Below are 27,061 nucleotides of genomic sequence, written 5' to 3'. Positions count from 1 at the left end.
TTTGTTCTTATCAATGTGTATTGTTTGTCGTTTCTTTTTCCTTTTATCAGTACTAGGTTCGATGAGTGTCGCAACTGGAGAACTTAATTTATCGCAAAAAATATAGCATTCTCAAGCGTCTGGCTCTCCGTCTCCGGAATTGAAAGCCGAAGTGCCCACTCCTACCCCTTTCATGATCTCGATCTTCCGCAGGAAGAATACTTCCTAGGGTTAGGTTTCAGAGGCGACGGAAAGAGTGTGAAGAGCGAAAGAGAGGAATGGGAAGGGGAAAGGTGCAGCTGAAGAGAATTGAGGACAAGAGCAGTCGGCAAGTGACTTTCTCGAAGCGGAAGGGCGGGCTGATGAAGAAGGCTCGAGAGCTCGCAGTGCTGTGCGACGTGGAGGTGGCGCTCATGATCTTCTCCGACCGAGGCAGGCTCTATGAGTTCTCTAGCGCCGAGAGGTTGGCCTTTCTTGAACTTTCTTCCCCCCCCCCCCCCCCCCCCCCCCCCCCCCCCCCCCCCCCCCCCCCCCCCCCCCCCCCCCCGCCGAAATCTTCAAATGAAAAACAAAAGGTCATTTCTTAAATGTTTGAGCTCGCAGTACTCGCTTTCGAATCGATTGTCTAATCTCTCTGTGCTCTGTACTCTGTTTCTGATAAAAAGAAAAAAAAAAAAGTATCTTAGCTTCGAGAGTCGGACATCTAGAAAATATCTTTCTTCCTCGAAGATAAGATATTATTTACGCCGCGTCTTCACACGTGTTCCGCAATCTCCTGCTGCTTACCAGTACCAATACGAAACCCTAGTTTGACGGAGCCCTGTACACTGGTTGGAAAATGGGTCTAACCCGCTTGATCACTGGTCAAGTCGGGTTGCTCATATTCTCTAGATGGATCAGCTTCCGGTCGCTCGCTCATATGCTTGACATGCCTGTAATTTTATTGTTCAATGTTTTTTTTTTTTTTTTTTTTTTTTGCAATGTGCTCTGTTTCAGACTTTTTATCATGAACATGCAAACATGCGTAACTTGTGTGGCTCTCCAGGCCAATCAGCATGTAATTTTTGGATTTTGATCTTGTACTTGAAATTATCATATTGCGTGCTTATTCTCCTGGCCTAGTTGAATTCGTTTATGATTTAGTTTTAAATAATATATTCTCAAATTCGTTTATAATTAATCAACAGAATATAAATTTGTATAGATTGTGATTCAAAAAATTTATAAATTTGGAATTTAATTACTTATGTACGTTTATTCACAATTTAAATAGATCGCGTGCCCATCACAAATTATCTAAATTTCGATAATCATCACAAATTATCTAAATTATTGTTGAAGAAGTGCAATTCCTAAGACTTGTTTATCTATTTCTTTCTAGGACTTTTTAGTTTTTTATTTCACACGTAAATTGTCAGCCAATAAAGGTCGTTTCTCTTAGCACGTAAGTAGGCCTTTTCATTTTGAGTTGGACACATCCATGGACTCCGTTAACCCGGGCTCATCTTTTTTCTTTAGTTCAAGGCCCAATATTGTAGTTGTCTATCAAGTAAGGCGTTACTCATCGTAGCATTTATCTCTTTTTTACATGAGCGATATTCGGGGATCGAATTCTTACACCTCAGCCCCCTTATTGGGGGGGGAAAAAAACTATGCTATTTATAGTGAATGGCAATGGCAATGGCAATGGCAATGGCAATGTACAAATAGAGTTTTTGGTGCCATTTATTGACAGTGTGACTGTATTGTCTAATTGCAAGGGAAAGTCATAACTTGGAAAATCATCTTTTAAGCTTCTTGTGATTGATCAGTACATAAAAAAATGCGACATAATAGCCATAACCATTTGGCAATAGGTTGTCGAAGCTATAATCATGACATATGCACATGGTGGCTGAAACGAGGATTATAGTCGAAGTAGATTGATTGAGAAATGTTGTAGCAGCCGAAGGTTGGGATTGAGGTTACGGAACAGGATAAAGTATCCATAACAACTTGTAGTAGAGTTGCTAACCATCCTATGCAGACGGGTAGGCCCTACACCTCGACACCACCTAGGCTGGGTGGCTCAAATTAGCCCCGCCCCTCTCACACAGTGCCTCGCCCAGATCCACTCAACACATAGGTGGGCTAGGTTTGCTATTTGCCCTGGGCTCCGAGTTACTTTGGTGTTCAATAGAACCAACCTAGGGTTTCTAACCCACAAAAGAAAATAAAAAAAGTTGGAGAGGTTGAGAGGGATTACCTGTACAATATTCGTAACCTTGTCGAAGTTTAGAGATTGAGATTGGGTTAGAAAGAAGAACCATCAAGGAAGAAATTTACAAAAACAATTGGTTATCAATGGGAATTTTTTTATTAGTAAATAAGATTTTATTGATCGTAGGAATAGGCAAAAGTCTAAGTATACTGGTCATATACAAGAGCAATGCCTAGGAGTGATGTTCTACTAATACAAGAAATTCATGGATGTTCATGCCATTAAAATGTATTATAATCGACCATTGGAACAAGGTGTTAAACAAGAAGGTTCTAAGTTTATCCAATGAGATCATCGAAACTTCATTCGTTCCTCTCCCTCCAAAGACACCACTATAGGCAGATCAGAACCATCTTCCAATGTTTACTGCTACCGACATATGATACATCGCTAGCCATCCATTTTCTCTCATTCAAGCCTGGCAAACAACTCTTTTGTCTTAAAAAAAGTGGGCTACGAAACGATATCTCCAGTAAGACACAATTGTGTCAATTCGAGAAGTGCCTTGGAGACCTCTCCATGAAGCTAAGAGGTCGATCATCCTTCTTGGCATCACCCAAACTATACCCACCCTTACAAAAAAAGTCATTCCACAAAGTCATGGCAATCTCACAATGACTTAACATATTATCAATGGATTTTTCACTCTTTTTATACAAACAACACCAATCCAAGACTATGATTCGCCGTTTTCTTAGGTTATCAGTAGTGAGAATCTTCCCTAAAGAAATTGTCCATACAAGTAAGGATGCCTTTAAGGGAGGTTTTGTCTTCCAAATGCTCTTGCACATAATTGAACTTACATTAAGCTTAGAGATGGATTGGTAGAAGGTGCGTATAATTGTGAACTTTCCTTTCGCCAAGGGTCACCAAAAAAGCTTGTCTTCACCTCCCCCTCATAAGACCAAAATATATTAGATTGTAAGATTCAAATATTGCTTCAACTTCCCAATCATGGACAACTCTAAGAAATGTGATATTCCATTGGGGAGTATTATTAGATTGGTCAAGGAGGTCTGCAATCGGGGCTTCATTCATTCTTTCTATACCAAAGAAGTTGGAATAAACTTCCTTAAGTGCTCTGTCACCGCACCATATGTCATGCCAAAATTTGATTTGGGATCTATCACCTACCTCAAAATGGGTAAATCTAGAAAATTCAGTCAATCTACGTCGAATGTGCTTCTAGAGCCCCACCCCATAGGACCCACTCACCTTGGTTGAGCACCAACCTCCTCATGCTCTACCATACTTTGAGTCTAAAACTGTTCTCCACAAAACTCCATGTTCTATGGGATATCTCTATAGCCATTTGCCCAACAACGCCTTACTAAAAAACTGCAAATTAAGGATACCCAACCTTCTTCGGGAACTGAAGAACAAATGGTGACCTATTTTACCAGATGAAATTTGAACACGTCGTTCATCCCTCCCTATAGAAAATCCCGCTGTATTTTCCCCATACGGCGAGCCCCCTTTGATAGAAGCGAAAATAAAGTGAGGAAATAATTCATTAGGTTGGAAAGGATACTTTTGATAAGTGTAACTCTGCCACCTTTGGATAAGTACATTTGCTTCCAACTAGTAAGTTTCCACTCCATCTTTTTTAGTATATCATTCGAAATGGATATCAATTTGTAATGAGCATCCAACAGGAGGTCAAGATATTTCATAGGTAGATGTGATATCTTACACCTCAAAATAGTAGCCATACCATCCACATTGTGCACGTCCCACCGGAACGATGTCTGATTTACCCAAGTTCACCTTCAAACTTGAAACGACTTTGAAACATAGAAGGAGAGCCTTCAATGAACGGATATGATCCTAGCTGGCCTCACAAAATACCAAGGTATCATCGCCAAATAAGGGATGAGAAATATTCAGTGAGCCCGTATTTGCCTCCCCACTGTAAGGTCGGATATAAAACCACCCGCCATGACCCTATTGGTTATTTTGCTAAATGCTCCCATTACGAAAACAAATAGTAATGGAGATAAAGGATCCCCCTTTATCAGTCCCATGAGCTCTGAAAGAAACTGCTTGTTGTGCCCTTAATTAAGATAAAGAAACGTATTGTAGAGATGCAATGTTTGATCCATGAGCACCACTTCACACTGAAACCACATCTCTCAAGCATATAGAATAAGAAATTTTAATTGAGTCTATCACATGTCTTTTCCATGTCTAGTTTGCAAAGAGGCCCCGACTCTCTCGACTTGAGTCTACTATCCAAACATTTGTTGGCAATAATTCCCACATCAAGTATTTGCCTCCTCTTCACAAAGGTATTTTTGGGCCTTGATATTACTTTCTCCACCACCATGCTTAACTTGTTTGCCAAGACTTTGAGATGATTATATACATCCCACTCACCAAGCTAATAGGGCGATAATCCTTTACCTCTAACTTTTTTGAAGTAAGAGCAATGAAAGTTGTATTAAGACTTTTTTCGAACATTCCATTTTCATGGAATTCTTGAAAGACCCCATCATATCACCCTTAATCACTTCCCAACAAGATTGAAAGAATGCCATAGTGAAGCCATCCGGACCTGGAGCTTTATCCCCCGCTATGCTTTTTAACACTTTCCAAACCTCCATTTATTCAAAAGGCCTTTCAAGCCATCCTTTTGCTTGTGGGTCGATAGTTTCAAAGGTAAGCCCGTCTAATCTCAGTCGCCAAGAGAATTGTTTCGAAAGCAAATTATCATAGTAGTTGACAATATAATCCTTGGTCTTGGTTTGGTAAGATATAGTCACCCCATCCGATGGAAGAATTTGGTACATTTTCCCCCCTCCTTCAACCATAGGGCTCTTGACTTTTGTCTCTAAGATATATTTTCCAGACTTCAATGAGGAAGACCCTCTTAAGTTCAGACACTTGAGTTTTGTGAGCCCTTTCCACTTATGACATTTCTTGTACCTCCTGTATGCTCTCCATACACTTAAGTTTCTTCAATAGTAGTTTATTATGGCCTTCCACCTTACCAAACACCTGTTCATTCTAGCTCTTCAAATCTTTTTTTAGTGCCTTCAATTTACATGCCAGAATATAACTTGGAGTTCCTTGGAATTGATAAGAAGTTCACCATTGTCTAACTCGGTCGATAAAGCCCTCAAATTTCAGTCACACATTCTCGAATTCGAAGTACCTTGGACCTCTGTGCATTCCTCCACAGTCAAGAAGGATGAGAAAGTGGTCTAAGCATAGTTGGAGAAGACACTTTTGAATGAGGTTTGTAAAATGTGTTTCCCAATCTGGGGAAACCAAGAATCTATTGATTCTCAACCAAGAATGATGTTCATGGTTGCTCGACCAAGTGAATGAACCACATGCAAGTGGGATATCTAATAGATCTTGGTCAAAATGAAGTTAGAAAAGTCTACCACCATCGCTAAATTGTAGTTGGAATCACCCGGTCTTTCATTTGGAAAACAAATGACATTAAAATCACTTCCAATACACCAAGGCATATCCCATATGCTACATAGCTCGGGCAGCTCATCCCATAATAGTCTTCTTGCTTGATCTATAGTAGGACCGTAGACACCTAACACCTACGAAGGTCTATTGGATGCCATCTTTAACATTTTTAAAAGAGCACGCCACTGTGAAATCACCCATGCCATCCTACACCTTTTCCAACACTCGTTTATCCCACATCACTAGAATGCTCCCCTATGCTCCATTAGAGGGTAGATAGTGCCAACCCACCTAATTACATGCCCATAAACTCCTAATGATGATTAAAGATATAAACTTCAGTTTTATTTCTTGTAAACATATAATGGGACCTTGCACATTCATAGTTGATTTCAGATTGTGAGGTGGTTCTCCTTCTCATTTAGCCCCCTTACATCCAATAAATGATTTTTAGCTTCATTGTACAACTTCCTTTGCCCTTCCCTTCGCTCTCCCACAATTCGAACTCCTTTCACGTGCTCCGTCATTAACTATCTAGTTAAACCTTTTAAGCTCCCTAGCTCTGGCTGAGTTGAGCTCGCCATCCGGGCTAGCCTGTTATTATTCAGCCTCAACAGCTATAAATAAGGCAATAAATTGGTCTTCAAAACCATTACATACAATCCCAACACATCATTGGATCTCCTTAACTTTATGGAAAACCCATTTCGAAGTTTGGGTTTCAATCAGGTGTACAAAGTTCAACAAGTTAGGTGGCTCCCAAACTCTTCATTGTTGCCCATAGGACTGGACAACTCAGAACAAGACCCATGCCAATACTCCCTCACATCCTGATCTGAGTTGTACCAAACCATACACCTTTGGAAGACTCGGCCCCTACAGTGATCATTTTGCGGTCCCCGACGTGAGAGATGAATACAGTGAACTTACGCAACCTATTCCCTTTTAATAAACCTTGTTGCTCGTGGCAAGAGTCAACAAAAACCGACTAGGCATAGTTACTTCTCTGCAGAGTTGGTGGGAGAAGGATGAGACCAAGTTACTTAACGATTGCAAGGCTTCCATCAATTGTTTAAGGGTTGGACTCTAGGTCAAGTGGGGGTGAAAAGTAGAATAGGTCTACAAAAATATTGTTAAAGGATGCTACTTTTGAGAGCCACGCACTCCTATGATATTGCGAGAGGCTCTCGTGTTGAGGGGATGGTAGACAAGTTGAGTGAAGACAGTGATGCAGAGTGTGAGGAAGGCAGATAAGTAATGTGTAGGTTATTAAAAAAATATATAATAAAATCTATCTCTTTTAATAAATTTAAACTTTTGGAACAAGTTGTGATTTCACATGGTATTAGAGTAGAGGTCCTCAGTTCAAACCCTGACTCTACACTTCATCCAATTAATTAAATATTATACATGTTGGGTCTACTTATTTTGAGAGAGTTTTGTTGTGCAAACACACACACCAATGATGGCAACCAAAGTAAACAAGCACACGATCAAGCAAACACGATACACAATTTACGTGGTTTAACAACTTGCCTATGTCCACAGAGCTGTAGAAATCTTATTAACCAGAGGAGATTACAATCACTCAATCTCAATCTCAACTCACTCTTTAGGGTTTTTACTCTCTCACACAATATGCACTCACTTGACTATTGTTCTCTGTGAAAAATATGTTAAAAACCGTACACAATAAGTCAAATATTACATATTTATAGTAAATGGCATTAAAAATCCTAATCGGAAAAAATTGAGTTCTTCGCTTGAGCGGCGTGTCGAGCACGCCTCGAGCGAACAACCAATCAACATTAGCTTGAGCGGTGTGTTGAGCGCAGCTCGAGCAAACACTAGTTGTCTCGCTCGAGCCCACTGTCGCGCGAGACTCAAGCAAACTAACTGGTTGAGCTTCGCTTGAGCCCATTATCAAGCGCACCTCGAGCGAACTCGTGTTGAGCGTCGCTCGAGCCACAATTGAGCAAACTCTCTGTTTCTCAATTTTTTACTCACAAACAGACTCTACATACAACCCAACAAGTTTGGCATACACGTGAGTGAGCGTTAAAGATATAAATAATAAAAGCTACTTCTTCCCATAAGTTTAATATTTTAGAACAAGGGGTGATTTCATAAGACTAATGATGGGCAAAAAGTAATATTTGAATTTAAAAAATGAAAGGAGAACAAGGAAAATTAGAGGAAAAATAAATTGGAGAAGGTTTGATGCTCACTTATCGAGTTGGAACCGCGAGTGCTGCCATATAAAGGAAAGAAAAGCTTCCTTTAGTATATAAAGCAGTTCTTGGTCAGTTCTTAGTATAAAAGTTCTTGTGTTATGGCCAGTCTCATTCTAAGTCATTCACGGGATGCAGATAAAGGACTATGGAGTAGCTCGGTGGCATGTGTTATTCAGAAAGCATAATTCTCCCCTTTATATAAAACGTATCTGATTAAGTAGAGGAGACAATATTTATATATCAGTTTAAGATTGTCAAATGTTTAGATTGATCTTCTTTTTCCTAGTTTTTGGTTAGGAATTACATTTTTCAATATCAACATAGTATTAGAAAAACCACATTTTGGCTTATCTCTGCTTTCTACCGGTAACATTAAACTCATTTGTTTTTAGTCAATTGATGATTTTTTTTATCGGTAAATAAAATTTTATTGATTATAAAAGTAGGCAATAGCTTAAGTATATGCGAGTGTCAATTAGTGATTGAACATAGTATTAAAGTGTGATCTTGAGTTCGGAACATTGATATCATTCTTTAATCCCGGTTTTTGGTTGAATATTCTTTATATGTTAAAGTTCATTTCTTGTGTACACGGGTTATGCCTATTTCATTTGTATAAATGCAATCTACTTATTGCTTATAAAAAGAAAAAATGTTAAAAGTCTATTTCCCACATGAAGAAAGCTAGAAAAGTTATGAAATTCACCTAGTTCCATCAATTTGACATGATTTTTACATCTAATAAACTGTTTTTGCTCAAAGTTCTGATTCCTAGATCATGGGCATGATATACTCTATTTATTGATTAGAAAATTAATTAGATTTAATTTATTAAAATAATAACTGTAAAGGAACTCCTAGAGGTTGGCTCAAGTGGTAAAGGCCTTGGGTTTGAGTTGGGGGTATGCTCTCTCAGGTCTAAGGTTCAAATCCCCTTAGGTGCAAACAATCTCTAGAGGCTATTAGACTGGAGGATTTTCTCCTTGAATTACTCGAAATGCACTTGCGAAAAACTCCTTACCAAAAGCCTGTGCACATCAGAATTAGTCAGGACGTTGTTCCCGGACATCCGGCACCAATCAAGAAATAACTGCAAAGAAAAATTATATACATTTCAAGGTGTTTAAAAAATCACAAATTGAACTCAAAAGACATTTCTCACTATTATTATCTTATAGCTACTAAACATTTTTATAGGTAATCAAGAGTTTTATTAAAAAGATTATAAGCATAGCCTAAATACACAACACGTATACATGAGAAATATCTTAACTAGGATTTATAGCTGAAATAATAATGTTTAGACATCTAGACCATTAAAATCTGTCGCCCTGGCCCAAAGGAATAAAGTCTTTTTAAAAAATGCGTTCTGTTCATCTATTGTCCTCTTGCAATCTTCAAAACTTCTATCATTCTCTCGAAATGCACCAACGTATATATACAGGAGCCATTTTCCATATTGATGCCACTTTTGGATTTTCTGAAGGCCTCTTTAACTTGCTAGAAAATCCACCAAGCTTCTAGGCATATCCATAATACTCCCCCAACTCCTGCAAAACAGTCATCCTACATTGTCTTGGCTACCTAGCAGTGTAGAAACAGATAATCTACCGTTTCACCTTTCTTCTTATATATGTAAACACAAATCCAAGTTCTCTATTTCCTTATACTATCTATAGTAAGCATCTCTTTTAAAAAGCTGTCCAAACATAGAAAATTGCTTTCAGAGGAGCTTTCTTCCATATTGTAATGCTCCAATAAAATATCTAAACTACATGACCTATATTTTAAAAGGATTAGTCAATGATACAATTGGAGCCCTATTGGAACCTTGAAAAGTGTAAAAACTTCTCATTTTCAAGCAATGTGGGATCTCATACACTACTTACCCTTTATCCTTATCATATGGGATATCACACATATATTCCTCCACGAAAAGGTATCCATGCCTTGACTAGTCAAGATTTAGTAGAATGATCTAACTGTGAATGTACCTTTTCTTGGAGAGGCTTTAACTGAACTTATTTATAATTCCCACTATCACTCTTATAGAACACAATAAAGCAAAGAACTTAGGCCTCGTTTGGATACTTAGATAAGATAAGATGGGATGAGATGAGATGAGAAATCTGTTAATAGTAGTGCGATAGTTTTTGAATAGTAGTGAAATGATTTGAGTTAAGATATTTTATGGGATTTTGAGAAATGAAAGAGAAAAAGTTGAATAAAAATATTATAAAGTTATAATATTGCTAGAATATTATAAAATTTTTTATGCTTTGTTTGGAAGCTTGGACAAGTTGTAATGATTAGGTAATGATTAGATGAAAAAGTTAAAAAATTTAAAATTTAAAATTGAAAAATATTAGTCTTTAGATGTTGAGATGAGATGGATTGAGACCATTAGTAAAACCAAACGGGGCCTTAGTCACGACATGAGTATCAATCCTTTGCTACTTTGGTGAAATCCACAAGCTCAGCTACTGAATCATTCTTTACCCATGGCTATTTAACATTTTTGTGTGACTAACTCGTATTAGTTGTTACATTGAAAATTTATGTGATTTAATGCATTGTAAGTTCTTAGAATATAACATATCGAACAAGAGACTCGTACTTTTATCATACAATACTGGAAATCCTCGTATGATTGAGAGTCTTCATGCGCCGAAGCTATACAAAAGCGGGCTCTTTCACGCCCTCAATTATATATGCCTTGACCAAGCATGAATGCCATCCTAGTAGCATCTAATGAACTTACAGAACTCGCTTCCTCCACTTTGAAAATATTCAAGAACTCGTCTTCTTTATTGAAATTGTTATCTTACATACCCTTGCTCTATTTTTTCCTTTAGATGAGATTTTAATATAGGGTTCACATAAAGAGAGAGACACTCAACTTTCTTAAACCCTAAGCGCAATAATCATATAATCCTTGGCTTGACATGACAGCTCAAGTATTTAATATCCACTATCTTTTTTAATTTTATCCCTTAATGTACTGGCTCTTCTCCACATCGTTGGTTAAAAATACCTGTGCGTTCTAGTTTCCTATCCCCTAGAGCAAGTGTTGATAAGTTTCAATGTAATACATTTTCTGGCATAAAATGTACTAGAAAACTACTACTTTTTTCTGTGTCTAGCCGAAACCTTTTGAAATAATTTTTAAATATGCACTTTTAGTATCGTTTAAGGTTATTCTGTACACATAGAATATCTTAAAATATCTATAAATAGTATTGAAATAATTTGTAAATAGTAATAAAATTATTTGAGTTAAAATGTTTTATTGGATTTTGAGAAAGGATAGAGAAAAAAAATGAATACAAATATTATAAAGTTAAAAAATCATTTGAATATAATTTTTTAATATTATTTTGTTTTGAAATTTGAAAAAATTATATTTTTTTTATGTTTTGTTTAGGAGTTTGGAAAAATTGTTTTGTGTTTTGTGTTTGGATATTAATTAGCTAATGATTAGATGAAAAAAGTTAATAATTAAAAATTAAAAAATATTTTATATTTAAGTGATATTTGAAAAGAAATATATGAGAATACCCCAATTTCCAAACCCATTATCAATACCTAGAACAATCCAAATGCAAAAGCACGCACATTCTACAGTACTTATGCTCATACACTCAAAACACATACATATTACAGCCAAATCTCATCACCGTGCCCTTCGGCCTGGCCATTGGCTGAACAGACACCACTCAAGCTCTCATCGACCAACCGGCCAACACACACTAGGCAGAGGTAGATTTAGTCATGTAAAATCACTATTTATCTCAAAATGTTAAACTGATAGGAAAAGATAGATTTAATCATTTATATTTATTTTAACAAATCTATCTTAGCTGCCCAGAGAAACAAAATGGTGAAAAAGAAAACTTAAAGCTCGTCCATTATCCTCTCTCGGTCTTCAAAATTTCAATCATTTCTCTTCCTCCAAATGCCCCACAATAACCATATGGATGCCATCTTCCATATTGCTACTATTTGTGTTTCACCATATAGTTCCCTCCAGTTTGCTAAGAAGTCCACTAATCTTCCAGGCATGATCATGCTAGACCCGTTCGAATAAAGAAATCATCCCATAGGATTATAAGTACCTTACAGTGTAATAACAAGTGACGCATAGTTTCTTCAGTTTTCTTGTACATATAACACCAATCCATCACAATGATTCGTTATTTTCGTAGATTGTCTATGGTGAGAATCTTTCTTAGAAATGTTGTCCAAACAAAGAAAATTGCTTTCAAAGGCTCCTTTGCGAGTATTCTTTTGGTGTTGGGTCCTGCATGATATGTTTACAAGGTGACATTGAGATTTATATAATTTCAGAGAGCTCCAATTACAAAAGTAACCATTTCTTTTAAAGTATAGCACACGTGTCAACTGCATTTTTGGTCATGGCAATTATAGTAGTAAAGTTGGTGTCAAGCCCCACATGGGATGTTTACAAGGTGAAATTGATGTCATTTCAGGGAGCTTCAATTTAATGTTAACTATTCCTGTAGAGTATAGCTAACTCATATGTGGCAAGCGCAATTCTGGATCATGACAACTATAGAATTAGATTCAATCTAGTAATACCATGCGGCACTAAGGCAATCATAGAATTAGATTCGATCTAGAAATACCATGTGGCACTAAGAAACCATATCATGCGGGTTTTGAAGAAGGCCAACTAGACTTTGTAAGTTGTTCTAAATAACTGCAATGTAAGATTGACGAATTCTTTTAGATTTGGACGAGTTTTAAAGCACAATGGCTGAAAATCAAGGCAGTGAAGTGTGTACAAAAAAATCCTGAAGCTCCGTCATTATGCGTTCCCTATCTTCAAAGCATCTCTCATTCCTTTTCGATCAAATATATCACATAATGCACAACAGAATCATCTTCCACACTGCCGCCACTTGAGGACAGCCTTGAATCTCATTCCAACAAGCCCGTAAATCAACCACCCTCAATGGCATTACCCAACCGACATCAACTCTTCTAAAGATCTCATCCCATAGTATCCTTGTCACCTCGTAATGAAATTATAAGTGGTCCACTTATTCTCCATACTTTTTACACAAATAGCACAAATCCATCACAATGAGCCCCCTCTTTCTCAAGTTGTCCATGGTCAAAATCTTTCCAAGAGCAGCAGTCCATACAAAGAAAGTTACTTTAAATGGTATACGAGACTTCCAAATATTCTTCCAAGGGAAGGGAACATTACCTCCAAATAGTTTTGATAAAAACTTTGAAAGGATCTTTGTCCAAGAAAAACTCATCGGAAGAGTGGCCACAACCATTTGTTCCTTGTGGAGAGAAACTGATTAACTTTTAGGGTAAATTACTAAGGAAAATACCATATAGCACGTCTTATCTCACTCTTATTTCACTGTGTTGATGTGAAGTTGTCTATCAATCCTTTTTTTTTTTCTAGAAAGATAAGAGTCGGTCCATGAATTTGGCCACATTAGCATTGTAAAATGAGATCGTAGAACATGTTATAACTCAATTAGACAAAAAAAAAAAAAACTTACAAATTATTGTTAAGAGTTTTAAATATACTCCTCAACTACGGTTCATCCTCCAAATGAAAATTTTTACTGAGTCGTACGCAAGTCAGATTTGTTCACTAAATTCTAAGTACAAAGATGACATTGGCCCCTATTTAAAATAAAAATAACAGCAGTGCCCTCTCCTAACAAAATATGAAAAAATGGTAACCATGGGAGCCATGACCATTGCTTATGAAGCCACCATGGTAGCCTTCTGTGGCCAGCTTCATGGTGTTAGTAATATACATATATATATATATATATATATATATTTGAAAGGGTGCCAATTATGTTAATTTTACCATAGATAAAAGGTACAAAACGTACTTCCTAATTGATGCCTAAATCTAAGTTGGGGCAATTTGAAATAAAAAGTACATAAAGTTGGATTTATGGGCTGAATTGTAATGTGTTATAGGTTGTAAAGGGTTTTTAAAAATTTACCCTAACTTTTACTTTGGCTAATTTTTAACCATGTTTATGAAGTAAAAGTTACCTTTTGACCTTGAATCTACTTAAAAGTAGATAAGACGACACCAACTCTTATTTGATACTCTTGTCCTAAATGTCATCAGCAAAAAGTAGATGACAAATTGAGGAAGACTATCATACTACCCACATGGAAACCGACTAACTGGGCCCTCTCCATTTCCAATTACCTCTTTTACTAAGGTTCTTAATTCTGTTATACGTCAAATATCTAATCCGAGGTATGGACCTATGAAAAGAAAACATAAAAGGGGACAAACAATCTCCAAAGTCCTCTACCTTAGTTCAAACTTTTAAAGAGACTTTATATAAGTTCCAGGCTTCGGGTCAAATGGCGAGTCTACCCTCCCTGAGAATAGGGTAGTACTGGATTAGGTTTTTGGCTCAAACATCAAGGGAGAAAAAAAGAATATAGGTAAGTTCCCGTGTCTTATCTATTTGTTGATTATTAAGTAAAAGGTTTGAGCACTTGTTATACAGGAATTTCTTTTATTGCTGTCCAGACAACTGTAGTATTTTGTGGTGAAATTCTTGCACGAAAGTGCTGAACAATTTCAAAACTCCCATATATATTAACTCTTGATCATTATAGCATCCAGAGAGAGAGTGAGAGAGATGGTAGGGAACCAGGTTTTTGCTTCCCATCTCTAATTCTGTGAACCTGGAGTCAGATCATCTAATTCTTGTTTGAAACGAATAGAGCATGATTTTTTTTGTTATGCTTTGGGTTTTAATACATAATCGTGCAATTTGTAAATTGCATAATGAATGTATTAACCTTTTCTTCTGATTGCAGGTCTCTAGAGTTGCTTAACTTCATTTAAACTTGGTTATCTTGCAAAAGGACTGCATGATGGAAAATGGCTGTTTGTCTACCACCTAAGAAATCAATGCATGAGATTGTTCCTTTTTTTTTTTTTTTTATCAGTGGAAAAGTGGAAGTCGTGGTCTGAAACTATAGATAGAAAGGGAAAAAAATTCTTATTTGATTGAACTTCATAGAAGTTCCACAACCTTGAGAACTGTGATATTAGTATTGAAGATAATGTGTGTTCGTGCTTTAAGCAAAAAGATTCACGAAATCTGTCTATGAAGACTAAGAATGGTAAGGAACTCAGTGTTTAAACTTGATTCTCCCCAAAACTGCTGTAACGTGCACTTGCTTGAAGTTCGACATTCAACAATGTAAGAGACAGTGCTTGTCAAAATTGATGAAACTCGATAAATTTTGACTATATATCAAGTTGCAAGGTGTACGAGTCCTTTGGAAATTAGAAATGCCTTATCGAAGTTAATGGATTTATAGGTACCGATCGAGAACCATGCAGTAATTTCATTAAATAAAATGCTTAAAGATTATTACATTAGCCTTTTAGTAGATTGTTAACTTGGAAGTCCCTCCTCCTCGGTTAGCATGGTGCTCTTTAGATTTGACCCAAAATACACATGAATGCATACTTATATATATATATATATATAAATACCCATTATCGGTTGGTGTGGCTAATTGGATTGAGAAGTTGTTTAGAGCATTTTTATGGAGTGGCATGGGAGAGGAGAATAAACTCCACCTTGTGAGTTGGCATAGGGTGTGCTGCCCGATTGTGAATGGAGGCCTGGGGATCGAAACTTGAGTAATTTTAATAAGGCACTATTAGAGAAGTGGCTATGGAGGTATTAAATGGAAGGGAACTCATTGTGGAGAGAGGTTTTTGATCGAACGTATGGAGGTGATTGGAGGGATGGTGCTCTAAGGAGGGTATGAGATCTTATGGTGTGTGCTTATGGAAAAATATTAGAAAGGGGTGGGACAGTTTAGTAAAACATATTAAGTTTGAGGTTGGTGAGGGTGCAAGAATTCATTTTTGGCTCAATGAATAGTGTGGTGAGAGAGTTCTTCATTCTATTTTCCCGGATGTTTTCAGCTTGGTTGGAAATCAGCAGGCTACTGTTTCAGAGATGCTGAGTCGTGCTAATGGGACTGTGCATTGGAATGTTACTTTCTTCAGAACCGTACAGGATTGAGAACTTAATGAGGTTGCAGATTTTTTCAGTTTCTTGTATTCTTTGAACATAGGAGGAAATGAGAAGGATCGAATGTTGTAGAAACACAAGGGGAGCAAAAAAATTTCTGTGAAATCTTATTATAAGGTGTTGTCTCATCAGCAACAATTCTCTTTTCTATGGAAAAGTATTTGGAGGGCGTTTGTACCGTCTAAAATTGCTTTTTTCACTTGAACAACCGCACTTGGGAAGATTTTGACGATTGACAATTTGAGGAAATGTGGCACAGTTGTTATGGAGTGGTGCTTCATATGTAAGAAAAATGGTGAATCGATTGATCATTTACTCTTACATTGTGAGGTGGCTAAAGAGTTATGGGTTAGGGTTTTTAGTAGAGCTGGGTTGAGTTGGGTTATGCCAATGAGAGTGGTGGATCTACTAGCGTGTTGGAATAGGCGGCATAGAAGCTCTCAATTGGCAGCGGCATGGAGGATGATTGCTTTGTATATTATGTGGTATTTATGGCTAGAAAGGAATGAACGATGCTTCAACGACAAGGAGCGAACTGTTGAGGATATCTGAAAATTATTTGCGTCTTCTTTGCTGCAGTGGTTCTCAGCTATTGTCCTTAAGAGAGAAAATGCTCATGAATTTTTGTCTTCTTTTCAAGTTTCTAGAATGTAATTAGTTGTTTCTTTTGACTACTTCCTGTGTACATAGGCTTCGCCTAGTTTCATTAAATAAAGTTTTCTTACTTATAAAAAATATATATATCTTCAAATAATCATGACAGCTCAAATAAAAGATTATAAAGATATATTTTTTTGATAAATAAGATTTCAAAGATAGATCAATTGCAATCAATTTGTCTCAACTCTTTAACTCTGGGACACAATGTTATTAGGGGCTCATATATAGTGTTAGTGGTGTCCCCTGGGACATTATTATGGGGGTGATCATGACAGTATTAATAGCTTAGTCCTTGAGAGTACTTATTGTGTCCTAGAATATAAATTTAGGTTGCGCCTTTTAATGGGAAAAATAAAAACAGTTAGGTTCTTGTGGAGTTAGTTTTTGGCATTGTTTTAGTTGTACTGTTTTTGGTAGCTTTCTGAACTTCCGAGAGAACTTGTCTTGCGCACTTAGAACACTCTCAATGTATTATGCAAACTGTACATGAATCTAAAATGGCAAACGATTTTTGAGAAAACACACTTACTCGATCATGCAAACCAAATGCAAAACCCACTTTTGCTATAGTTTGACTCTGCCTTTGCGTTGACACTTGATGCATAGATTTTTGTTTTTATTAGTTTCCACCTTTCTCATTGTTTTTTTATTTTACTGTAGAAGAACTCTCCTTCATTCATGGAATAAATTTTTCGTTGCATATGATAAACGTCAAAGTAAATAGGTTTTAACAAAGTAGACTACATTGTCTGGAAGTCATTAAATTCATTACACATACATATTCATTATACATTACTTTGGAACATTAATAATTTAGCGTATTTTGTTTACTTCATTTGTTGTTAAAGTAACTAATAGATTGGGGACAATGCAAAAATTGAAGAATTGTGTGACATTGAAAATTTGTTGGTAGTTAGAGAGGGAAAATATAATTTTTCAAATAAAGAATCTTTTATTGATATAGAAAGAAATTAATCGGATGTCGAGTTCATTTAAAAAGTTATTAGCTAAAATAAATAAAGTAGCTTTTAGTTAGTAATTTTAGATAAAAATACACATGATCCAATTGGAGTCTTAACTCTTAAGCCAAAGGCCATATAGAGCTCAGGCACAAAGCTCAAAGGCACCCTATACAGGTAAAGAACTTTTTTTTTTTTTACCAAGTAAAAAGAATAAGGGTATTTTTGGATGGTGCAATGAAAATTTTTAATTTTAGATAAAAGTTTAAAATATTATTTGTTAATATTATTATTGTTTTGAGATTTGAAAAAGTTGAATTGTTTATTATATTTTGTATGAGAATTTAAAAAAATTATAATGAGATGAGATAAGATGAGAATTTTGTGTCTCATCTTACCTACCAAATAGGAGGCAATCCGACATGACTTTCTTACTTAAGCGTGATTATATTAGTATCCTACCTGTTAAGAACCAGCTAGGAGAGGCCTAGATGGCGGGAAGCCACAGATGCTCCCTCAAGTTTGGTTTGAGTCATAGCTTAAACCTCTCCCACTAGAAAATTCAATGAATTCTTATACCGCTAATGTCAATAGTCTAAGGTGAATTCATATTTAGATTCAAACCCAGAACCCAATATATGCCAAACTAGTCGAGAGTAACATATTGAAGTAAATGTCTAAATCATTTTGGTGTTTGGATCAGATCCATAGGCACATGACCATGCTGTTTTCTGTTCCCCTCCCTTTATTTGAATTGTTGGTGAACACAATGCCATATAAGTAACTATAAAACAAGGATATTTGCTCTCTTTAGTATGGAACAAATATATATTTAGCATACCCTAATTACTAAAACTGTTAAATGATAAAAAAAAGTGTTGTTAAATTTGCACTTTGGGCACGTTTGGTATGCAGAGTGGTCATTCATAAATTAGGAATATGAATATTCATTCCGATTCGTAGAAAACCTATAGGTCAGATAGAAGTGTGTATCATTGTCTCTGAAAGCAACAGGGTCTAATCAAATGAGACAAGACATTACTAATAAGGTCATGCACCCCTAAAGTTTTAAGGATAAGCTCCCTGTTTTTTGTTTTTTTGTTTGGTAATTTACACGTGAACCTATTAGTCTCAATTCACTTTATTGTTCTTCACTCTGTTCTCATAGGAGAAGATGTCATTTGAACTAGAATTTATTAACAATTAAACTAATTAATACAACATTTTTATTCTAAAAAACGAAGAATCTAAAAAGACCAGAACCGACAGAATTCATGTCTTGAAATAGAAAATTTAATAAGCATTACTCTATACAAACACAAAATATAGTGAGGTTGCATTCATCTAATTTTTAAGGGTAATGAAAGGCTGACCACTCATTCCAACTTTAAATACATCAAATCACATCAAATTCATGTTCTTTAAACACATCAAATCAAATTTAATATAATACTATTTTATACAACTTGTTGTTTGTTAGTTAGTAGTAACTTCGTCATTTTGAAGTCTAGGTTAAGTTATCTGTGAGGCCCATCCAAATAATTCCTCTGACATCTTGCATTGGATCGATATGGACTTGGTCTGCCTTCAATTCATCTATATCGCTGCCACGCACCCTACATGCAGCCTCTTTCAGTACGATGATAAGTAGCTGTTGTGGTGTAGGGTTATAAACGGGTTTAAGGTACAACAATAGGATTACTATGAAAGGGACACTTGCCAAGGAATTAAAGCGTAAAAAAGAGTGTCTCGAGTCTTGACTATGAGATAGCGGCTTGCCCTGATTCATTCCAAGACTTTAATTTGGTTGAGCAAATCAAGCTAATTTATTTCGACACAGATAATATGAAATGGCCTTTAGATTTGTACAACCAGGTTGGTACCATTTTAAGGACGGCTGCCATGTCCAGTTAGAACATACATAAAATAATCTGGCTCAACTTTTAAAGCCTCGTACAGTGGAAGGCTTGACTGCTGATGCAGTAGTGTTATCCGAGTTACCAGGACAAAGACATCCTATAGTACAAGGGCCACTGAAATCTCATTTTTGAAAGAGCACATTACATGACTGCGATTTACATTATTGTAATTGTTGTTATTTTTATATTGCATTCAAGTTTTATTGATGTGAGAAAGTATGACATTATCAATTCCTTTCTTACATTCTGCAACGCTCATGATGCAGTCTTGGAAAAATCCTCGAGCGGTATAGGACACATGTAGAAGAAGAAATTGCTGTCCGCAGGAGTTCTGAGCTAGAAAAGGTTAGCCATAATCTGTTCAATGTTTTTTAGAGGTCTCCAATTCTAGAAAAGAAAATTGAAGCTTCACCTTGGACCTTGCACAAACAGTTGCTATACATATTTAAATACGTGGAAGATCCTGAATTAGCAACTCAATTGATCGTAATTTCATTTACATGTGTTAAAAGGAGATTTTTATGACCTTTTGTGGAAGATGATCCAATAATTTAACTCCAAGAGATTCGCCTAAGTGGTGAAAGCCTAAGTATTACTTCCTTTAAGGTTCAAGATTCAACATCTCATGGGTGCAAACAATCTTCTAGGACCACACCCCCTGGTGAAAAATCAGCGATTTAACTAGTTCCTTATAGAAAAACTTTCGAGAGTGTGGTGCATGGAACCGGAATTTACTCTACAGGAGTGGATCTGAAAGGCCCTACCTTGAAGAGGTTCCCCGACATAAAAAAGAAAAAAAAAAAAAAAAAAAAAAAAAAAAAAGAAAAAGAAAAAGGGAGATTATCCAATAATTCAGCTATAACATTTAGTTTATTTTGACACTGTGTTGATCACATTTAATTATCAACACTACCAAGATTCTATATTTCTGTGTCAATGCTACATCAGACAATTTATTTTTCAGAAAGACTGGTTGTGTAATGATTCATGAAGGAGAGAACAGGATATGGTACCAAGCTGTGGAAATGGAACACAGCACTGTCAATGCTGATAGGAAGATGACAATGATTAAGAGGAGAGTTTCTCTTTCCCAAGCATTGAAAAATTGATTGCTTTAATCCTGTTACAGTCTTGTATGATATTTCTGCAAAATATTTGTCCCTGTTAAATGATTTTCTTATCTCGACATCTGTGGTTCTTAACTTCTAAACATCTTCATTTAATATTTTGATGTTATTCTGTGATACTCCTCTCTGACCCAGTTTTTCCTTATCATGCAGACGCGTCATGCTGACTGCCCTGGTCTTCAGATGGGCGCTAGGCCACTGGAAATGATACAAAGGTAACATCTTTCAGGTCCATATACACGTGCTGCGATTGCCACGGTGGAAATAAATAACCCATGTAACAGGGAAAACAATAGGTGCTTCTTTTACATAATTCAAAGACAACATCTTGGGGACCAGTTCCCTTTTCGACATGATATTCTCCCAACTAATGATCCCATGTTAGCATGCACAAAACCCTAGTTGCTCATTAACATAAGATCTTTGAGGCCCAAGTAGAAGTGCTTCAATTAACCAGCTAATTGCATTCATTTTCATGCTTCTGGCAGGTACCTTGAAGAACAGAATATTCAAGAGAAAACCTTGATAGAACTCACTCACTTAGAGATAGAACTGGATGTGATATTGAGACAAACCAGATTCAGAAAGGTCAATTCTTACAAGATACCTTTTTTTTCCTTCAAGTTGAAATGTCAGAGTTCAATAGTTAAACCTGTGATCAGTGACTAGCTGTAGCCCTGAAATATCATCAAATCAGTAACCAAAATCCATGAAAGCAAAGAAGATAGAAATTAAATTTGTCGTAAGGTGGTGCTCTCATGTTAGAATAGATAATAAAGAATTTATTTATACTTATAAAAAAAAAAGAATAGATAATAATGAAATTGATCCGATGCTCTAAGATATGGTTAAGCACATATCATAGATGGTCATGGACTGTTGGTTTAGAAGTGCATCAACAGTTTCTAAATGTAGAATATTGGAAACCACCAGAAAATGAGAGAAGTGAAATATTCCAAAGAGATTTAAAAGAAACATCAACAAATTAAAACACTTCAACCATCATAAATCCACATAACTAAATAATAGGAAAATTCTTCGCATTTCTTTTGAGATGATATGCACTGGTATGTGGAATAGAATTAATAACTCAATGCCAAAAAGGCAAAACCCCAAGTCTAAAATATTACACAACAGAAGCACCTAAAAAGTATTAGTTCTTGGCCTATATGTATTTTTTGGTCGGTGAGAATAGCCTCTTTACATTAACTCGTTTTTTCACAGCTTATCAACCATACAGAATCATGTCTTGTCCTCTGGTACAATTAGTCCATTTTTGCTGAACTCAGGAAGGGAAAAATATAAAGAGGAAAAGAACAGATACCCAAGAGTCTTGCAACTACACACTGTTTATGCCATCTACGTTGATCATCTTGAGATTTCAGACTAATTCCACATGGTGTGATTCTATTAACTGTATCCTTTTCTCACCAACAGTCTTTAGATATAATGGAATGTCCACATGTGTCTCACGCGATGCAGGTTGCTTTGAACATTCTCACTTCCCCTGCAGAAGGAACCACCAATTACCATTCCCTAAATTCACGTGCTGCGAAATTTTTGTATGTGTCCCATGGCCAGTTTCGTAGCACGTCAGTTACAACTCATTTCCATGAGAACTTTCTTCAAAACTAGTAATTCTTCCTTTCTCAATTATCAGAGTTTGTATTAATGGTCAGCTTAATCCTGTCACTCGCTCGGAAAAAACTATGATCAACCCTCTGTTTAGTTTGGAGAAGGCAGACGTTGCCCGTTCCCTGTCATACTTCATATATGGTGGCATCTTCTAAAATCCATGAATGCATTGGATTCCCTCTTGCAGTTGAGTGCAATAGCTTTATTACATACTGACCATAGCTCATATATAGCTTATCAAAATATCATTCCACCCAGGAAGTTTCACACACTTGATTATATGTACTCAATACCATCTAATAATCAGACACCACTAACCAAAGGGATGCTCTGTGGTTTATGGAAACAAAAAGGCTGTTTAGTTCTAGATTTTTTTTTTTTCCTTTTGTTCATCAGCTGTTAACTCTATCGAGTAGTTGCTTCTTTTTTTCCAGTCTTTTGTATAAAATAATCATTATAACTTAGAGCTCACTGGGAAAGATTCTGCAGATATGAATTTAGGATTATATAGACTTGTAGTAATTAATCATTATTAACAAACTTAAATTCAGTTAGTTTAAAGAATAAAGAAAACTTTAAATGAAGACACCTATCACAGGTTGAAGCCACGAAACTAGACTCTAGTCGTTGTCAGAATGAATGGATCCATGTACACTATACAAGCACCTCTGAAAATCCCATAAGTTTAAATGTGGGGAAAATTTGAGTAGCGTCTCTCAACACCTATATGGGGCTGAAATTATCTTCTATTGAAGAACATGAGATGCATTTGGTTCATTATCAATTTTAATGTCTTTATATTCATTTTAAAACTAGCTATGTGCATGATAAAGAGTGTGGAATACTCATGAGTTTGAATGGTAAACAGACACAGCTAATGATTGAAGCTATAAAAGCGCACTACGAAGAGGTATGCCCTTCTAACTCTTTACGGATGTGAAACGTGATGCATTTATAAGTAAATCCAGCGACAAAAGTAAGAACAAAACTTGGCATAGCTTTCATGGACCATTTAAGAAAAGGTTTCTAAACCCCTTCAGCATACTTTCTTAGAAAATCAATAACTTGTGTTCAAGTAGACTGGAGGGATAACTCTTGGTGAACGTGATCCTACCTTGTCTAATGACTCTAGGGGGCTCTAACTGTAATCTTAACTAGTATTTTTTAAGTAAATGCAAATGGGGCTAGTGCTTTTATTAGATCTTTTACAAATGTTGATAGCGTCAATCTCAGCTAAAAGTGTAGAATTTGAGTTGTGCCACAATGAATGGCATGACGAGATTTTAGGAATTTGAGTGAGGGAAGTTGTAACACATTATATCTGTTAGAGGGTGGTGAATGAACTTTCATATTGAGCATTATTTGCAAAATCTGATCCAACTGTAGTAGTCTATTAGTTGATAGATGCATATATGATGTTTACAATTAATAGATTCATTTATCCCACAATGATGCTAAAGCCATTGTGATATTAGAAAATTGAGCAGCTTTATCCACCACCAGAATAGTCTAGGATCAAGTACAGAAGTAGATAAAAGATAGAGAAGACCCTCTCAATCTTACACATGCATATTATGTTGATAGGGACATGGGGGCATGGATGGGGAGGGGATTTTGATTTAGTGGTGGAAGTAATTCGGATGCTGATTATGGCGGAGAGTTGGGGCAGCCATGAAAAGTAGAAAAAATGTTCATCAACACTTCCACACATGACTGGATAATTATATACCACCCATATCTCATATACCACCTTATCTCTTCTTTACCCCCTAGGGGGTTGGCTTAAGTGGTAAGAGCCTTGGTCTTGGTGGTATGCTCCCTCTAGTCTAAGGTTTGAACCCTTGGGTGCAAACAAATTCTAGGGGCTATCATACTGGGAGAATTTTTCCTTAAATTATCCGAGGTGTACTTGAGAGAAACTCCTTACCGAGGGTCCAAACACCCCTGTAATTAGTCAAGACTTTGTTTCAGAAACCCAGCACCAATATAAAAAAGAAAAAACCTATAGATCTCTGAATTTAAAAAATAAAATAAAATTAGAAATGATCCGAGAGTTTTTATTTTTATTTTTATAAGAGATAAATATTATATATATGAATGAAATAGGCATAGCCCATGTACACAGGAAGTATACAGAAGAACACCTAAATACATTCTACATGCGATAAATTGAAGACAAAAAATTATGGACATTGCCCCCCTGCAATACAATAGCGGAAAGCCAAGACAATAAAGTATGAAAGAAAAAATTCTTCAACTCAGCCAATGTGCGTTCCTTTTCTTCAAAGCAACGCGCATTCCTTTCCATCCAAATACACCACATGATGCACAACGGAATCATCTTCCACACCATGATCCAAGAGTTATGGATAGTGTCATGTCAGTAAAAAGAATAAAAGTGAGATAGGGTGTAGTACATAGCAATTTCCATGCTAAAGATGGGTAGTATCATCAAACCCATGTCTCCAACCTATGACCCTTGTGTACCACATGATGGAGGTATATAAACACCTTGTAACCGTGAGTACTGCCAAATATAATTGGTTAATACAGCAAGTGAATTTGGAGTCGGTTTGAGCTTTAAAGGAAAGCGATACATGCTATATCAAGACCCACTTATAGACTCTACTTGTTTGCATCCCGACAAGTGCTATGTAGCTTACACAGAATTCATAGTTCGTGAGGAAAGTCAAATATTGTGGCCATGATTTGCTGTGCAAAGTGCTAATAATCCTGATGTGTATGTGTGCATTACATGAATTTCAAATGACAGTTTCTCATGGCTCAATAATACAAATATATAGCATGGATCATGACACAACAGAAGCAGCTTTTTACAAACAGAAGGTTGCAATTCATTCATTGTGCAATGTTGAAATAATCCTTTTTAACAACATCTGCAATATATTAATGAATAGGAAAAGCAGCTGAGAGAAGAGAAGACACTGATGGAGGAGGAGGTATGTAGCTAGAGAAAGAAAGAAATCTGAGAGAACTTTACTCAAATGATTTTTTGTGTAATCTGGCTGAGCTCTGTGTCTGTCTCATGGCCCCTCAGATGGCAGCAATGATGAGTGAGGACCATGTCCTGAGACTGGAACTGGAGCCCAACGACGCCCGTGCCCCTCCACTCCAAGAAACCTTGCTTAATCTGTTTTGACCTAAAAGTGTCACTGCTTTCCTGCAACTCAAGAAGTTGTCTTCCTACCCCCAAGTTCTAAAGAATTCCACGTGTCACTATCAGACTCCCTGAAAAGCTGCATGTCCTATATGGCTTCGGATTCCTTATTGGGTGGCTGTCATTCTCTATTGATGTAGATTTATTATTTGTTATCTTAGTGGCTTGGTGCAAGTAATATGTTTGTCTTATAAAAAAAAAAAATATATATATATATATATATGCACGTCTATGAAATATGAATAATAATAAGAAGAATATTCGGAACACACCTTGTAATATGTTTGTCTGTGCGTTTCTAAGACGTTATGTTTGTTTATATTAAGGATAAATATTAGAATACCTCTCTCTTCCTTAAAAAGTATATAGATTAGGATAAATGCATGCTCTTGTCCTATTACTACTTCTATATTAATAGCTGTAGTTTTGATTAGGTGGTTTATGAATACAGAGAGTAACAGTTAATTGATATCTCTTTTTCAAAACCTTCTTTTTTTAAAAAAAATTATGAATAGTTTTAATTCTCCAATTTTCAATCTTTAATATTAAATATTAAAAACTAATATTTAATAACATAATTTTTAAAAATTGTGATAGATTCGTTTGCTTTGCTTTGTTTTATTTTTTCCATTATCATCCACCTGCTCACATCCCCCTTCTTAATTTACCCCTCCCATTTCCCAATTACCCTACCTTCGGCCGTGGAGTTAGGGCCCTCCTCCGGACAGCCATTGAAGATGTCTCCCGCCGCTTTCAGCTCCTTTTTTTCTTCGAAGATTTCGGTGGCTCTTCGGATCGGCATCATTCTGATGCTCGCTCTTGGTATTGGCGCTCGTCTTGATCTTATACTTCGCTAGGATTGTATCCAATTTGTCCGAATTCGGCCGTTGGTCTTTGCCCGGCCGCCTCACACAAGATTGTGCCTGGTAACATCCTCTCCATCGTTTTTACCATTTCTTTTCTTTCTTTTTCTTTTTGTTTTGTTTTGGTGTAGTTTGTCTCTTTATCATGAGCATACTCATGATTTGGTTGTATTTTTTTCCTCTTCCTAATTAATTTGGTTATGCTTTTTGTTTATACAATTTAGCTATTACCATTAGAGTTACTAATTTGGATTACATGTACGTGTGAGTCGATAACTATGCGTGAGTTCGTGAGTACTGCTACAGAAATGATGACTACTGAAATTTTTAGGGTTTAATTCTCAGCGCAAACACACATCAACATGAACTCTCACTCCTAATGTGATGTTAATTAATTGTGTTTGTGTGTTGATTTTGTATGGATCGATACTCTTTGTCGTTGACGAGGTTGGTATGATTTTTTTTTTTTTAAATTTCAATAAATATATGTTGGGCGCATATGGGTAGGCAAATTGGTTTCTCAAATGCTGTTAGTATCGAATTTAAGGTATTTGAGGTAGTAAGAGATGGACATTAGGTGCATATTACGGAAAGAGGGTGGAAGTTGTGAAAAGGCTTCATTTGGAGTTAGCCGCAACACGCTAGTTCATCAAAGTGCTGGAGGATTACCGGAAGATGGAAGAAGAGAGTTTTACACAGCCCATCGGGAAGGAGAGAGGGGTTTCATCGCACAAAGG

The 27,061-nt window shown here is 36.3% G+C and overlaps 1 protein-coding gene and 1 long non-coding RNA gene across 4 annotated transcripts; one reads left to right on the top strand and one right to left on the bottom strand.

Annotated features, from left to right (window-relative positions):
* LOC121252583 (truncated transcription factor CAULIFLOWER A-like) lies at window positions 1-25,803 on the top strand. Of its 3 annotated transcripts, XM_041152296.1 has the most exons (7): window positions 3-442; window positions 19,788-19,866; window positions 20,802-20,863; window positions 21,137-21,236; window positions 23,152-23,193; window positions 25,202-25,243; window positions 25,342-25,803. In XM_041152296.1, the coding sequence occupies exons 1-7, from the start codon at window positions 258-260 to the stop codon at window positions 25,441-25,443; spliced, it is 612 nt and encodes a 203-aa protein (XP_041008230.1). In that variant the 5' UTR covers window positions 3-257; the 3' UTR covers window positions 25,444-25,803. The 3 variants fall into 3 exon arrangements, 2 of the variants coding, with proteins under 2 accessions (XP_041008231.1, XP_041008230.1); XR_005938246.1 differs by lacking the exons at window positions 23,152-23,193; window positions 25,202-25,243; window positions 25,342-25,803 and adding exons at window positions 21,319-21,426; window positions 21,469-21,596 and having other exon boundaries at window positions 1-442; window positions 21,137-21,278; XM_041152297.1 differs by lacking the exon at window positions 23,152-23,193 and having other exon boundaries at window positions 2-442.
* On the bottom strand, window positions 21,633-25,420 carry LOC121252588. The gene is made up of 2 exons (XR_005938247.1): window positions 25,285-25,420; window positions 21,633-22,155 (listed from the first exon to the last, which is right to left on the bottom strand). It is a non-coding gene; the product is annotated as an uncharacterized LOC121252588 (long non-coding RNA).
* Window positions 25,804-27,061: the final 1,258 nt, after the last annotated feature.

Source organism: Juglans microcarpa x Juglans regia, chromosome 2S (genome assembly GCF_004785595.1).
Source record: "Juglans microcarpa x Juglans regia isolate MS1-56 chromosome 2S, Jm3101_v1.0, whole genome shotgun sequence".
Classification (NCBI taxonomy): Eukaryota; Viridiplantae; Streptophyta; class Magnoliopsida; order Fagales; family Juglandaceae; genus Juglans; species Juglans microcarpa x Juglans regia.
Note: the sequence above shows the minus strand (reverse complement) of the source record. Positions and strands in the feature narration are given on the sequence as shown.

Bases quoted from the DNA above. Each gene is read 5' to 3' on its own strand.
- LOC121252583 (XM_041152296.1), top strand. From the start codon at position 258: ATGGGAAGGGGAAAGGTGCAGCTGAAGAGAATTGAGGACAAGAGCAGT. The intron at 19,867-20,801 runs GTTAGCCATAAT...CTTATCATGCAG, and splicing joins GGAGTTCTGAGCTAGAAAAG to ACGCGTCATGCTGACTGCCC. The intron at 20,864-21,136 runs GTAACATCTTTC...TGCTTCTGGCAG, and splicing joins CCACTGGAAATGATACAAAG to GTACCTTGAAGAACAGAATA.